This window comes from Myotis daubentonii, chromosome 9, assembly GCF_963259705.1.
Source record: "Myotis daubentonii chromosome 9, mMyoDau2.1, whole genome shotgun sequence".
NCBI classification, from domain to species: domain Eukaryota; kingdom Metazoa; phylum Chordata; class Mammalia; order Chiroptera; family Vespertilionidae; genus Myotis; species Myotis daubentonii.
In genome coordinates, this window is record NC_081848.1 from 42,152,420 (window position 1) to 42,168,963 (window position 16,544).

General features: G+C 40.4%; 1 protein-coding gene across 4 annotated transcripts in view; it reads left to right on the plus strand.

Annotated features, from left to right (window-relative positions):
• The window catches only part of FAM168A (family with sequence similarity 168 member A), a 178,148-nt gene that overhangs the window by 118,280 nt on the left and 43,324 nt on the right, over positions 1-16,544 (plus strand). For all 4 annotated transcript variants that reach the window (XM_059708506.1, XM_059708509.1, XM_059708507.1 and 1 more), the window contains exon 2: positions 2,932-3,019. In XM_059708506.1, the coding sequence (XP_059564489.1) occupies positions 2,950-3,019 (70 nt within the window). In that variant the 5' untranslated portion in view covers positions 2,932-2,949. The remainder of the gene's footprint in view (positions 1-2,931; positions 3,020-16,544) is intronic.

Sequence of the window (16,544 nt, forward strand, 5' to 3'; positions counted from 1 at the left end):
CACTTTCTTGATGTTATTCTTTAAAGCACAAAAGTTTTTAGTTTTGATGAATCTAGTTTACCTGTCCCCTCGCCACTCTTTGGTTATTTGTGCTATTGATATCATATCTAAGAAACCATTTCCAAATTCAAGGTCATGAAAGTTTATGCCTACATGTTCTTCTTTCTTCCAAGAGTTTTGTTTTTTTAGCTCTCTCATTTAGGTCTTTGATCCATTTGGGGTGCTAGTCTTGAACTTGTCTCTTACTTGCTTTGTGAACTTGGATTGTTGTTCACTTGCCTTTTCTCAGCTTCACTCAGTGATTGCCACGGACTGGGACTCAGGGGTTGGGACATTGACTACCAAGATGAGAGAACTTTTGGGAGCAATGATAATACTTTATATCTTAACTAGAGACCTGATGCACGAAATTCGTGCAAGGGGCTCAGCCCTGGTAACTGTGGCGGCTGCCTCAGCCCTCGCTGCCCCGGCTTCATCCGGAAGGACATTCGGCTGTCTGGCCTAATTAGCATATTACGCTTTTATTATTATAGATTGTAGTGGCATTTTTACAACTGCATACATTTTTCAAGTCTTATAGAACTGTATACCTAAAATGGGTAAGTTTTACTATATGTAAAGGAACGTGTCTTAAAAAATACCTTCCAACAACTCTACAAAGTATGCGTTATTTTTTTTCTGTTTTGGGGCTAGACCAGGGGTGGGCAAACTTTTTGACTCGAGGGCCACAATGGGTTCTTAAACTGGACCGGAAGGCCGGAACAAAAGCATGGATGGAGTGTTTGTGTGAACTAATATAAATTCAAAGTAAATATCATTACATAAAAGGGTACGGTCTTTTTTTTTCTTTTTCTTTTTAGTTTTATTCATTTCAAACGGGCCGGATCCAGCCCGCGGGCCGTAGTTTGCCCACGGCTGGGCTAGAGGAAACCAAGGCTTAGAAAGGCCAGTGGGCTTGCCTGTGATCCCACATTTGATATGTGGCAGTTCCGGATTTGAACCTAAATCTGCCTGATCACAGAGCTTGTGATCTTCCTTTCACTTTTAACTGGCCCATAAACTGTTAACAGTGTGTGGATTCTGTTGTAAAAGGCTGACCTTCCCTTGAAAGCCAGGAACCCTGTCTGTTTGCAAGCAGCACCCCCAAAGTGGCTGTCATATTATTCCAAATGTTGAGCCCCTGGCAGACCCATTTCTGTCAGACATTAGCTGGGATTGGAATTGATGCTGTTGTGGGGTGCTGCCTAGGCATGATCTCCTCCTGAGACCGTGGCCCGTGTTTTGGAGCAGCAGGAGACCCGTTTCAAAGCTGATGAGTTTCTTCGGGTATGAAAAGCAATTCCATACTTTGTCCAATCAGCAAAATAGAGTCTTTTCAGTAGGAGAGTGCTCAGACGTTTACAGGGCCAGTTGTGCTGCTTAGCGTATTAACAGTCGTCCTTCTCCTGGCTTATTTAGCAGAGAACTGGTTGGATAGAGGAGAGATCCAAGGCATTGGAAGTGTATGGGTAGTCTGTGTTGCTACATTACTGCCATCATCAGTTACATCTGCATGTAACTTTATAGTTTTGTAATGTTGTTTTAACATCTGTGACCTCTCTTAATTCTCTCAGTACCCTGTCAAGAGAGTGCTTTTAGTTAGGGAGAGTTACTTGGCTGTATCCTAGGATAACTCTGGATTTAAGAATATTTTCCTTAAGTTGTGCTGAAATATAAGTCTCCTAACTTTCACCATCAAATTGTTTTAGTTTCAGTTTGTCAACTTGTGGTAGTATAATGTCTGATGCCCTGGGGAGGGGGGGCGGGGAGGTGCCAGGTCTGCACATTGGCATTGGGTACATTTCAGGAAGTTCCATCCTCAGAAATTGGCCAGTGGCATTTTCCTCTTTGACCTCCTTGGCTTCCTCTCCTTGGGAACCCATCTTTTCTCCACTTCTCATTACAGAACCCAGACAAACTAAACTAATTAATTGCGGAGCAATTGTTATTAAGCCAGCTTTTGACTGCTTGTCTTCAACATTTGACTGTTTCCTATCTGGAGGTAGTACTCGAAAAGTTAATGACCTAAAAAAAAAACTGCCCATCTATCATGTGAGCCTAGTTAGGAGGGAATTTTTTCATTTTTATGAAGTGTAAATAATATGTACGTTTTCAAACATGTGTTGGCCTGTGTTTCAAAGATGGTTCCCTAAACAAGGTGGGACAAATTGGCTGGCTAATAGAGCTTAATAGCAGATTTTCCGTTAATCAGAATGGAGAATGTGCTTCATTAAGATAATTAACAGAGCACTTGTGCAGGTGGTACTTATTACACACAAATTTCCAAGTTTATTTCTTTCCCTTGAATAAATGTTGAAAGAGATCGTGGCTGTGTTTCCTTATTTGCATTAAAATGATCAATGGTGATAAATTCTCCCCCCCCCCCCAAAAAAAAGCTGTTAGTAACTAGTATCTTGTCCTCTGCAGATGCTAAGGGTGGATGAGACACTTGCTACTCTTCCTTCTAGAAGTCTGTGTGCTGTTCATCAGACACTCGGGCTCCCCTAGGGAATATAAGTGTACCCTTTCCCAGCTCCTGGACTAGCATCCTTAAAATTAAAATGGACCTCAGAAAGGCTAAATTGATTGATTTTACATCAGGATGTTGACAGCAAGAGAGGGGTTAGCATGCTAGTGACAGAGTCATCTGTGATAGTGGGACCAGTACTAGCTGAGAGACAATGGCCTGGGTTGAAGTTAGGCAAGTGTTATCTGTTTCCTAATATCTTCATCTGTATATTGGGAAAAGTGTCTAGCAGAAGGCCAACTACAAACAAATGGCTTTTTGTTTTAATCCTGTTTCTACTATAAACTCTAGATTATAGGGAGGAAACTGATGTCAGGGAGAATGAACAGTTAATAATCAATGCTATTTTCTTTGTTTTTCTGTAGGATCCTCAGTCTTCCACAATGAACCCTGTGTATAGCCCCGTGCAGCCTGGGGCTCCTTATGGCAACCCTAAGAACATGGCTTACACAGGTGAGTGGTATGAGAATGGCTCTCATTTTGAGAAATGATGGTTAAGGGCATTGCCAAATAAATTGCTGAATGACTTTTGGTGTACTCTGCCTCCAGAAGGTTTGTTTGGTAAAGCTTGCAAACTTGTAGAAGGGAGATATGTCTGGCGTCCAGTGGACATGGAAAGCACATTATTGAGACTAATGCTCACTGAATTGTCAGCTAAGGGAAAGGAAGGGAGGTAACATTCATTTATTGCGTACCTACTATGGGCCTGGGCCTGTGCTGGGCACTTTAATCTTTCTTTCTTTTTAATCTTCTCCTGAGGATATGTTTTTATGGGTTTTTAGAGAGAGAAAGAGAAACATCTATGTGAGAGAGAAACTCAGTTGCCTCGAATGCCTCGAATATGTGCCCCAACTGGGGATTGAACCCACAACCTAGGTATGTGCCCTGACCAGGAATCGAACCTGCAACCTTTTGGTTTATGGGACGATGCTCCAACCAATTGAGTCACCTGGTCAGGACTGGGCACTTTAATCTTAAAGCATTTCTGTAATGTACTTATCATCACCATGTCACAGATGAGAAAGTCATAGTTACAGTAAGAGGCTACAATACAAAATAAAAATAGATATTTGAGCCCAGGTCTGCTGATTGTGAAGGCTGATTATTTTTCCCCCTGAACAGCATACCAAACTGTTTTCCTACTTCTCTGCCTTTGTGCGTGTTGTCCCTCTGTCTCGAATGCTGTTGTCTCCTGACAGCTTCACTTTATTCTTCAAGAATTCAGCTTGAGGCCCAGATAGCACTTTTCCAGGAAGCATTCTCTCCCTTACTTGGCCTTAGGCAAGTTTTTTACCTTCCAGAGCCTCAGTGTTTTCATTATAAAATGAGAGCAATAGTATTGCTCTCATTTCATAAGGCTGCTGTAAGGATTAAATGAGCTAGTGTAAAGCACTCAGCATATATTTGGTACAAAGTGCTTAATAACGGTTGTTATGATTTACAAATAAATAAAGATGGGTTGGATGTATGGTAGTGAAAGTGAGTGAGAAAATATATATTAAGTTGCTAGCATGGTGCTTAACATATAATGAGCCTTCAAAAATATCATGAATTTAAGTCGAAGGTGAAGGTAACAGTATGAACAAACACATGGAAGTAAGAAAGTATGCTCAAGGTATAGTCAATACTTGAGGTTAGCTGGAGTGAAGAGTAGAAAAGGGGAAAAGTGGGAAATGAAGTTCAAAAAGTAGATTAATAATGGTCTTGGTGGCAGGGATCTCAGGGAACTCCTGGGTCGTTCCAACTGTCCTATAAGAGAGAGCACTAAGGGTGCTTCAGAAATTCCTCAAATATATTATCTTATATTTTAAAAATATTTAGAACTATTTATATAAAGCACACATACAAGATGATCAATGTGTTACTTTAAGCTTCTAAGAATGCATATTAATTTTAAAATACTGCTAACATTTGCAGCTACTTATTTGTAAATCAGGATTTTTCTCAGTGCTCCTAAATAACATTCAGAAATATTTTGGAGGTTGAGCCTGATGTAACTGTAACTGTCGTTACTAACTTTCAATGTTTTACGTTTGTGTTTATCACAACAGCTTTATTATCCCAAGTCTGCCTTAATGTTAAACATTTTCTCTTTGAACTTCTGTGTATTTATTCTAATAAAATTAATTCCAGTAACAAGGGCCCATTGGGCAAAACCCCATGCCTCACTAGCTTAGGGAGCCTGTTGCTGTTTCCCTTTCCAGTTCAGAGTGTTCAGCAGCCCAAGTTCCTTTGCCAGAAAAGGACTGAGCTGCTTTGGGAAACAGAGCCCAGAGCAATCCTGTGGGTTTCCTTTGACTCTTGACTGCATTCATTCTTACTGAACTGCTAAACTTGAGGAAGAAGAAAATAGTTGCATTTATCTAATGGTTTGCACAAAGAAGATTAGGCAGTGTGGTATATTGGATAGGGAATAGATCTGTCTTTGCATGGCACATAGTAGAACTAGGTAAATGTGTTTCGATTGAATGAACAACAACCAGGTTCAAATCCCAGCTTTGTTACATAATAGTGAGGTGACTTTAGGCAAGTTGCTAAACCTCCCTAAATTTAATTTTTCTTTTCTAAGTGGGAATGGTATCATCTAATTCATAGAGTAGTCATGAGAATTAAATGTGATTAGTACTTCTCTGGAGGAAGAGAGGACAGGTTGCCTTTGTTTCTACTAATCACCAAGAAATATTGTCAGCCTGGAACTGTGTTTTAAGTTGATTTCTCTGCTGGAGATTCTAGGACCACACAGGTAGTATAAACACACAACTAGAATAAATTCAATCTTCATAGACCAAGGGTTCATATTCTTTTTTTTCTTCTTCTTTTTTTTTTTGGCTATTTGCTCTTCTTTATTTGTTTTCTCCTCTGGGGAAGGAGAAGGAAAATGGAGAGAAAAAGGAGAGGAAACGAAGCTGAGCCAGCCGCATCTCTGGTGCCTGCCAGCTGCTCAGGAGTGCGGGGTGGAGGCCAAGGTTCAACTTCTTAAGGAAATTTTCTTTTTTAACCTAAGCTTCCTGTTGTCTCTTTGTACTTTTGAGCCAGTTTATTTATTTATTTTTGACAATATGATATTCTCTAAGGTCCCAGCTTTATGCAGGGGAATTTGAATTAGAGCGAGTGAGCCTCTCCAAGGCCCACAGCCTCATGTTCCACACTCTATGACTTGAAAAGCAAGCCCTTGGATTGCCGAGACCAGAAAACCTTCCTGAAGCAGTCCAAGCTCTCTAAGAGAGGGCCTGATTTTTAATTTCCTCTGTATTTTTAACTCCTTGAGATATTTGTCTTTCTTAAAGTCTTAACTCTGCCTATATTTGTTAGATAACATAAAGTATTTGTTTGATCAAGTTTTTCTAGGTGTTATGTAGTAGGCAAATTTTCAGGTTATTTTTTCCTTCACATTGCTGGATATAGAAGATCCAAGTGGGAATGCCAAATACAGTACATTAGAGTAAACATTTATTGTTAGTAACAGTAATGATTATGTTAAAAAGTACTTGACAATTACATTTTAGGTACTTCATATATATACTAATTATAATATTATTTTTTTAAAAATATATTTTATTGATTTTTTACAGAGAGGAAGGGAGAGAGATAGAGAGTTAGAAACATCGATGAGAGAGAAACATCGATCAGCTGCCTCCTGCACATCTCCTACTGGGGATGTGCCCGCAACCCAGGTACATGCCTTTGACTGGAATCGAACCTGGGACCTTTCAGTCCGCAGGCCAATGCTCTATCCACTGAGCCAAACCGGTTTCGGCCTAATTATAATATTATTAATCATACACTCAGTAGTACACTTTCTTTACAGTTAAAGAAACTGGTAGTTTAATTCAGGTCATATGACTTGACCAGTGTATAGTATAGCTTTTAAAGGATGAGGAAAAATTTGAACTTGGGTCTTTATATGTACTTTCTATTATAGCAAGCTGATCTGTCTTAAAATATGTGCTCCTTTGCCCTAGCCAGTTTTGCTCAGTGGGTAGAGCATCGGCCTGTGAACCGAAGGGTCCTGGGTTCGATTCTGGTCAAGGGCACCTTGGTTGCAGAATCCTCCCTAGCCTGGGCCCTGGTCAGAGTGCATGCAGGAATCAGCCAATTGATGTGTTCCTCTCACATCAATATTTCTCTCTGCCTTTCCCTCTCTCTCCTACTCTCTCTAAGAAATCAATGGAAAAATATCCTTAGATGAGGATTAAAAAAAAAAAAGATTAAAAAAAAATCTAAAAGGAAAAAAAAAAGTGCTCCTTTCATAGCTCCCAGTGATAAACTAGGGAAGAGGATTATCTTTTCAATTTCTAGGACTAGGGAGCCTCACCTTAGAGGAGCTAGAAGCCTGTTTCTGGCCAGCAATCCCTCCATGGACTCCACTTATAAGGAGATAATTATAGTACACCAAGATAAGAGTTATCTTAAAGGGATGTGCCATTGTATTCCAAGAACCTAACATAATAAATAGATGTACAGATTGCTGTGGAAACATGGTGGATTTAGGGGAGAGGCCACAACTCTATCAGAGATTGATGTCAAGAAAGGCTTCTGAGAAGTCAAGTATGAAACTAGGGCTTGAAGCATGAGGTCTTAGTTCCAGGTCTGGTTCTGCTACTAATGACTGCAAGATACTGGGCAAATCCAGCCATATCTCTCTTGCCTTCACTTTCCCATTCAGGCTATGAATTAGCCTGCTACCTGGAGTTCCACTTCCCAAGTAATTATAGGGTTTGGGGGCAGGAATTGAAGAAGTCCAGAGCTTAGAAACAAAGGATGCCTGGGTAAAGAGGACACCCTCTTATGCCCGTGCACTGCAGAGTAAGTTTGTTGCTGTGGATGGGTTAATAATAATAGCTATTTATTATTAAAGTAATGGTTGCTATTTGTTGAGCATGCATCGTCAGCCATGCACAGTGTTTCCTACCCAAGTGTATTTGACATCAGAGGAGAAGGAATTCATTCCTGCATTGATGGGGGAATAGTCCAGAGTAGGTTCTCCAAGGTTAAAATTTATTTGAAATTTGTCTTATCTTAAAAATTCTATTATTAACATCCCAAAAAAGTGCAGCATATTTATTTCAGGGCTTTCATGTACCTGTATTGTTTAGTACTCTTATGGGTGCCTGTGCCAGTTTGAGAACTGTGTCATCATTATTTTACTTAATCCTTATTATCCAAGTGTTAATATATGTGGACACAAATCAAGAAAAATGGAAGACTTGTTCCTGTCACAGAGCCAGAAAGCAGAAGAGCCAGAACCAAGTCTAAATTTGGATGTTTCATGCTCTTACCACTAAGTTACATTTAGTTTATATTATTTGGTGCCTTATAATTGTTTATGTTTCTGTAACACTCATTGCTCTTGCAGGCACTCACTGTATCCTCAGTGCCTAACACAAAGTAAACTCTCAGTGAATATTGATTGGCTGAATGAATAAATGATTAGGCCCCTAATACTGAAGCCTTTTCAGAAGTCCATAAATCTCTGGCAAAGTAACCCCAGAGTTTAGAATAAATGCTTTTGTTCTCTAAAGCCGTGATCCACGGTTAGCTGTAAGCCAGGGCTTCCACACAGAAAATGATATTTGTAGAGAACTTTGGGTAAAACACAAGCTGCCCAGGAGCCCCTGTGCCTCACTTCCTTCCCAGATACCCTGAGAGCTTAAGGAATCAGTGTCTCAGTCCACCTGGATCCCATTGATAGCTCCTAAGCTGCCATTACCGGTATCTCAGAATTATCTGTTTGTTTTTGTTTCTCTACTCATCCCCTAGTATACATTCTCATCCCCTCTCTCTTCTCCATCCTTGTACCCATTCACCCCTGATCATTACTGTCGTGAGCACAGTTGTCTTTTGGACAAACCTTGAGAATTATTCTTTTAAATATTTTTCTTTTCTTAGTAGCAGATAACGTGGTTTGTGCACACACTTAGGGAGAGTGGTGAACCTCCACTGTAGGCTTGTCCTTTCTTCCAGGGTGTGTTGCCTGGAGCTCCTAAGAGAATTTCTCTTCTGAAGACCCACAGGCATTGCCCAGGGTCCTGAAATATTTGGAATCTGGTCCTTAAAGAGAAGCACGAAGAAACCTGTCACTACTGGCTTTTAGGGGAGGAGGGGCAGGGAGTGTTGGAGAGGGTTGTTTGGGTTTGTTTGTGTGTTTGTTTGTTTGTTTGTTTTTAAAAGACTGTAAGCAAGATTAATTTCATGGTATTGTGAATCTCTTCTTAGAGTTGGAGAGTCTTTTCCAACATCTGAAGGTGGCTAGTTGTGAGTTTCCAAAGTCTCAGTGACTGATTTATACCTTATAGCAGTCAATAGCTTCTAAAGTGTAGTCCCAGGCCTAAGAATTTGTTAGAAATGCCGTCCTTGGGCCCTGCCCGAGACCTACTGAATCAGAGACTCTGGAGGTTGTTCTCAGCAATCTGTGTTTTCATAAGCTCCCTAGATGATTCTGATGCTCATATGTATTACTTAGTAAGTGTTCAATAAATAGGCTTTTTCTTCTCTCCCAATTCTATGTGCTTGTCTGGGAATCTTACCTTCATGAATGTCATAATTCCTATGGAAAACACCTTTTGAGTTCCAAACAGCTTTAGAAACAGAAGCCACGTATTCGGTATGACACATGTGTCAGCTATGATAGGAGTGGAAGATCCTTTCTCAGATAGATTCAGAGGTCTGTAAGTAGGCAGCTCTAAACCCTGGACACAGGAATAGAAACTACAGTTTCAAGAAGATGGTCAACAATCCTATCTTCTTCCTTGCACATCTTAGGAAAACCAAATAATTGGCCCCCAAAATGGGCTTTAAAGGACTCATGTTGGGTGAGGTCAAAAGTATGATTACTTGAAAATTGCTCAGCTGGTAGGGGAGGTACTTGAATTTAAGTGTCTAAATCAAAATTTTGCTATTACTGCTCTCAGCAGAAAAGAGGCAGAAAAATCAATAATCCTTGGTCTTGTTTAAGCTCAAAACCACACTTCTTGTTACCTCCAAAAGTCTCTAGCTGTCAGAGAGAAGCTTAGGCCTTCACTGCATCATAAGTGCAGTCATGATTGTAAGTTCTTGCTGAGTTCCTTGAACTGTCATATTACGTCTGCATGGTGGGAGGCCTGGAGTCTTCGTGGTCCCATGAGATAGGAAGGGGTTAATAGCCAAGACCCGACTCCAGACCTTCCTTCCCTCATCCCTCCTTAGTGTTGACTCTAAGCTGGGAGAACTGACTTTAGAAATGCAGAGAAGAGGCTGGGTACAGTATTTAAAAGATGCAACTATGTTGTGATTTAGGATGCTGACAGTCCTGAGTTTGCCTATGAGCTTGGAGCCTCAAAGAGGAAGGTTGAGTAATTTATATTATTATAATTATTTTCATCATTTGAGTACCTATTCCCTACATCTAGTGGTGTTTCTCATATAATTTAATAGGTGAGACTGCCTAGTTTTGAATCTTAGCTCTATTTGATTACTGTATATCACTTATAAAGTGCTTAAAGATACTACTTGAAGACTTGACTAATGGTAATTTAAACAAATAAATTTATATATTTTTCTCATATGTATTTTTCTCATATAAAAAGAAGTCTGGAGATCAATGGCAGGTGGTATTTATTTGTTGGGTCAGTGATTTCAAGACCAGTGTCCTCAGACTCCTGACTTTTCCCTCTTGATTTAAGATGCTGCTATAGCTGTAGGCATCGTGTCTATGATCAAGGTAGGAAAAAGGGTTGTAGTGGAACATCAGTAATGTTCATTCTTTTACTAGGAAGGTAAGGCTTTCCTAAAATTCCCACAGGAGACTTCTGTGTATATGTCATTGGTCAGAACTAGGCCACCTGGCTATTCCTAAGTGCTAGGAAGGCTGAGAAAGTATTTCATTTTTCCAACCTCAGTAGTCAAAGTGCAGAGTGGGTTGGGATGAGTGTGGGGTTATCCAGCCCATGGTCTATCACAATGGCTTGGGCAAGTTAATTAGCTTCTCTAGTTGCTTTCTTCATCTATAAAATAAAGTTAATAGTAGAGCCTACCTTATGAAGGAGGTGAGAAGATTAAATAAGATCCATGTAAAGTGGATCAGCAAAATACTACTAAGTAACAATATATTTTTTTAAATATATTTTATTGATATTTTACAGAGAGGAAGGGAGAGAGATAGAGAGTTAGAAACATCGATGAGAGAGAAACATCGATCAGCTGCCTCCTGCACATCTCCTACTGGGGATGTGCCCGCAACCCAGGTACATGCCCTTGACCGGAATCGAACCTGGGACCTTTCAGTCCGCAAGCCGACGCTCTATCCACTGAGCCAAACCGGTTTCGGCAACAATATTTTTATTACTGTATTATTATCATCTCAACTCTGCAGAGTAACTATTATTCCATCCTAATATATAAAGAGCCAGGGTCCATCACGACCTAAACATCTGGACAGACGACCAAACACCAAGCTAGGATCCCGGTCAGCGTGGCGGGAGTCAGTCCTGGGTCCTGGCGGCCCACGGCAGGAGTCAGTCCTAGGTCCTGGCGGCCCATGGCGGGAGCCAGTCCTGGGTCCTCGCGGCCCGCTGTGGGAGTCAGTCCTGGGTCCCGGCCCCCCACGGAGCGGTGGTGGAAGAAGGGAGCTGTGGGCCCCAGCCGCCCGTGGTGCGGCAGCAGGAGGGAGCTGTGGGAACGGAGCCATGCTGCAATCAGACTGGACCCTACCCGAGGGGTCCCAGATTGTGAGAGCGTGCAGGCTGGGCTGAGAGACCTCCCCAAGTGCATGAATTTTCGTGCACCGGGCCTCTAGTTTTACATAAAAGGAAGCTGAAGTTCAATCCATGGAAGTAATAACTTGCCTGAATTCACAGATTTTGAAATGGCAAAACTGGGATTAGAGCTGAGATCTGAACCTAAGCTCTATGCTCCTTTTTCTGCTCTGGGAGTTGAGTCAGCAGAGAAATGGTAGTTAACTGGTGAGTCTGTCTTGGTCAGACACATGGCATCAGCCACAGACTTGGTGATTAGGGTTGGGAGGAAATTGAAAAGAATAGGTTTGGACAGGGAGAACCCAAGCAGTAGCCCCTGTCTGGGCCATGTAAGAACAAAGAACACCACAACTAGAAGGTCATCATTGGACTGATATTAGATACACCAAATTGGGGCATGAATATTTGAAAAAAATGGAAATATACTTTGATAAGAATTATAAGAAAAGCCAGCTAAGAAGGACCCCTAATCTAGCCTGGAGAGAGAAAGGTCAAGGGAGGATAAGGAAATGAAGTGAAAGGCAAGGAAAGGACAATTGAATAATTGAGGACAGCCTGAACAGTGACATGGAAACAGAGCAGTGGAATGGAGTATGCTAGAACAGCTGTGCATTTGGTGTTGGTTAAGTGTAATGTGCCAGGCCAGGATTGTCAAGAAAGGAAATAGGACATCTTCATGGATAGTGGCCAGACTTGGAGGGCATACTGAAAAATTTGGAACTTTATCCTTGGCAACAACTGTTATCTTAGTTTGGAACTTGACCACCAGTTTGCATTTTTGAAAGATTTCTCTGGTTGTGTGAGGAAGATATATTGGAGAGAGAGAGAAAATGGCGGTTAGAGGGTAAGTTAGAAGGCTCTTAAAATAGTTCAGTATTGAACTAGGGGTGGTATTTGGGATGGAGAGGACATGCTTGAGACATTTTTAGAGAGAACAGAGTCTGGCATACAGTAGATATTGACTATTTGTGGAATAGGAGTGAGTAAGTTAGGACTTGACATTGTATTTGAGGAGTGAGGGAGGAGGAGGAATCTGGATTTATCCTGGGCTTCCTCTGGCTTAAGAGACAGATTGCATGGTCTTGCCTTTCACCGAGTTCTTGGGAACACTGAGGCCAGCATGTGGTTTCTCAGGTAATTTTCTTATAACCTTGGGGAATCCCCCTTTTTCCTAGTGCTGGGATTTCTGAACTAAATACACCTTGTTAATTACAGGGCAAGATAATGCTATTCCCATTTTACAGATTTGGAAACGGGTGCAGAGTAGTTAAGTAATTTGCCTGGGATCATCCAGCTACTCAGAGTTAGGAGATATTCTTTCCTCTTCATGTTGTCTTTGTGTAAGATTCTTGAACTTTTAACTGATTATAGGCCATAATAAAACAAGCAATAAAATTCAGAAAATTAGATTGATCTAATTACTCAGCTGTTGTGATGAGGCAATGAGTTAACCATAATTCAGTTCACCTTCTAATTTAATCCAATAGAGTGTACAGCATAATTTGTACTGTACAAAGAAAGATCTACTGATGCCTCCTTAGTGTTAAGAGTAAAAAATAAAATAACTTATAGAAATAGAGTTTACCATTCCCCTACATTTATTCTTCTTTATCAGATAGATCTGATTTCCATCTTAACTGTCACTTATATAATTGTAAGTAAATTAACCTCTTAGAGCCTCAGTTTTCTCACTTAAAATTAGATTTGTTTCAGATAATGCCCTATTGGTAGATATTTGGGTTGCTTTAACCTCCACTGTTAACCAGTAGCACAAAGCAAAAATAATAGACTGAAGGTGAATGAGAAATAAAAATGCAAAAGCTTGGGGACACTTTTATTTACAAATTTTTAAAAGGGACAAGAATGTTTTACAGTGCACAAAAGATTATAAATACACATATGCACACAACAGTATACAAATTACCTGTATTCAAAGCACAGTGACTGATTTAGTGTTTCCACAAAAAGCCATGCTCACTAGGAGCTTGCTTTTGTCCAGCTTGTGATTGGCCAAATGGCAATAGGCCTAATCACCTGGAGCCATGCCCTGTTAGGGAGAGGAAAGGGAAGAAGGTAAGGGACATGATTGAAGCTCTAGAAACTTTTCATTAAATGCCTTAAAATCCATGGGCAAACACAGCCATTTTCAAAAGGGAACTTTTAATGAAAGGGGTAGAGATGGGGACTAACATTTATTGAAATAGTTAGCACTCTGTGCCAAATACTTATGCTATGCATTTTGCATGCTATTTCTTTAATTTATTTAGCCTACGGTATAGGATATTCCTGTATTCTTGAGGCTCAGGTAAAGAGACTTGCTTAAGATTTCATGTCTGGTAAGTGGTACAACTGACTTCTGAATCCACATTTGCCTGCCTTCAGAGCTCCTGTTGTTTTTTTAAAATATATTTTATTGATTTTCCACAGAGAGGAAGGGAGAGGGACAGAGAGTCAAAAACATCGATGGGAGAGAAACATCGATCAGTTACCTCCTGCACGCCCCCCACTGGGGAGGTGCCCGCAACCAAGGCATACGCTCCCAACTGGAATCGAACCTGGGACCCTTCAGTCCACAGGCCGACACTCGATCCACTGAACCAAACCAGTTAGGGCGCCCCTGTTCTTCCTGGACTAGGATCACTACTACAGAAGGGCCAGAATAGGAAACTCCTCGTGACTCTTGATAGGAATGTTTAGATGGGAACCTACAAAGCAAGTTCAGAACTGCCCTGCTTACCCTCCTAGCCAACCCATGTACAAATAAGAAAAACAAAAAGAGGCACTAATCCTGACATAGAGTAGGAACTCAGAAAATCTTTACCAAGCAATAGATTAATGACTGTCTTTTTTTTTTTTTTTTTACCTTAGGATATGTTTTTTTTTTATTGAATTTAGGAAGATTGAGAAAAACATCGATTGGTTGCCTCCCATAAGGGCCCTGACTAGTGATCGAACCCACAACTTACGTAGGTGCCCTGACTGGGAATCAAACCTGCAACCTTTTGGTGTATGGGATGATGGTCCAACTGATTGAGTCACACTGACCAGGGCAGAGCGTGTCTATTTTTAAAAACATTAGAACTGAGACATTTGAAGTGATTTGCCCAAAGTTACAGAGTTAATAAATAGAAGAACTCAGATTTGAATGTAGATCTGCCCATAAATAAGAACTTGTGGTATTTCTGTAACACATTACAGTTTGTCTTAGTTTGACACTTGCTCTCATGTCCACAACAGTGTTACTTGTTTGAATTATAACAATTGGGGGAGATAAATGCCTGGACATAAATAACTCTCTACTTAAGGTCTCTCTTACAGCTAACTTGCATTTCAAAAGCCAGACCAGGTTGGAGGGACAGGAAACAAAAGTAAATGCTAAAATTCTTTTTCCTGTTCTCCTACAACACTTTGTATCTCCTTCTGTGATAGCCTTTACCCAGGAGGCCTAGTACCAGAGTTACTTTTGTACTTGCTGGTCTCTAGATGGTGAATTCGTAGAAGATAGGGATTATGCCCTTTCATTTTGCAGTTATTGTGTTCTAGCACCTAGACCACATTAAGTGTTCATGCGAATTTTTAATTGAATTGAGCACTACTTGTATACTTAGCTTACGTTTCAAGGCAGTCACTCAGGTATTAACGTTTAACATATACACACTCCAAAAATGTTTGATTCCTTGCCTTTAGCCCACAACTGGGAAAGAAAGGCTGTAAGGATGCAGGCTTCATGATAAAATGCGTGTAAAAGTGAGTGCTAACAACTTGAGCATAAAAAAAAGATGCATTTAGCTCTGGTCGGTGTGGCCCAGTGGATAGAGCGCTGGCCTGTGGACCAAAGGGTCCCGGGTTTGATTCCGGTCAAGGGCACGTGCCGGGGTTGCAGGCTCAATCCCCAGTAGGGGGCATGCAGGAGGCAGCCAATCCATGATTCTCTCTCATCATGGAGGTTTCTATCTCTCTCCCTCCCTCTCCCTTCCTCCCTGAAATCATTAAAAATATATTAAAAAAAAGAAAAGATGCATTTAGCTTTGGCCACTGTGGCTCAGTTAGTTGGAACATTGCCCTGTACACTGAAAGGTCATGGGATTGATTCCTGGTCAGAGCACATATCCAGGTTGCAGGTTCGATTCCTGGTCAGGGTGTGCATGGAAGGTAACCTATCAATGTTTCTCACATCCATGTTTCTCTCTCTCTCTCTCTCTCTCTCTCTCTCTCTCTCTCTCTCTCTCTCTCTCTCTGTCTTTCTCTCTCTCTTCCCCTCTCCCTCTCCTCCCTTCCTCTCTCTTTAAAATCAATAAAAACATAAAATGAAGTTAGAAATCAATAACAGAAAGACATTTGAGAAACTCAGTTATGTGGAAAGTAAATTACACATTCTTAAATAACCAATGGGTCAAAGAAGACATTACAAGGGATATTAGAAAATATTTGGAGATGAATGAAACATAACATATCAAAACTTACGGGATGTAGCTAAAGTAGTACTTAGAAGAAAATTTATAGCTATAAATACCTACATTTAAAAGAAGAATGATTTTAACTCAGCAACCTAATCTTTTACCATAACACAGTGAGAAAAACAGAGCAAACTAAACCTAAAGCAAGTAAATGGAATGCAATAAAGATTAAAGCAGAAATCAATGAAATTAAAAAATATAAAAACAATAGAGAAAATCAATAAACCAAAGGTTGGTTCTGTGAAAAGATCAACAAAATTGACCAACTTTTATCCAGACTGATCAAGAAAAAAAGAAAGAAGACTCAAATTACTGAACTCAGGAATGATACCAGAGACATTACTACTGACTTTATAAAAATAAAAAGGATTATAAGGGATTACCAATTGTATGACAACAAATTAGATTCCTAAGTGAAATGGACAAATTATTAGAAAGACACAAACTACCAACACTGACTTATGAAGAAACAGAAGTCTGAATAGACCTATAACAAATAGAATTAGTAATAAAAAATAAACAACTTCCCACAAAGAAAAACTCAGGACCATACAGCTTTATTGGTAAGTTATTAGAAACATTTAAATAAGAATTAATACTAGTCTTTCACAAATTCTTCTAAGAAATAGAACCAAGCCCTAACTGGTTTGGTTCAGTGGATAGAGCATTGGCCTGCAGACTGAAGGGTCCCAGGTTTGATTCTGGTCAAGGGCATGTACCTTGGTTGTGGGCACATCCCCAGTAGTGGGTATGCAGGAGACAGCTGATGGATGTTTCTCTCTTACTGAT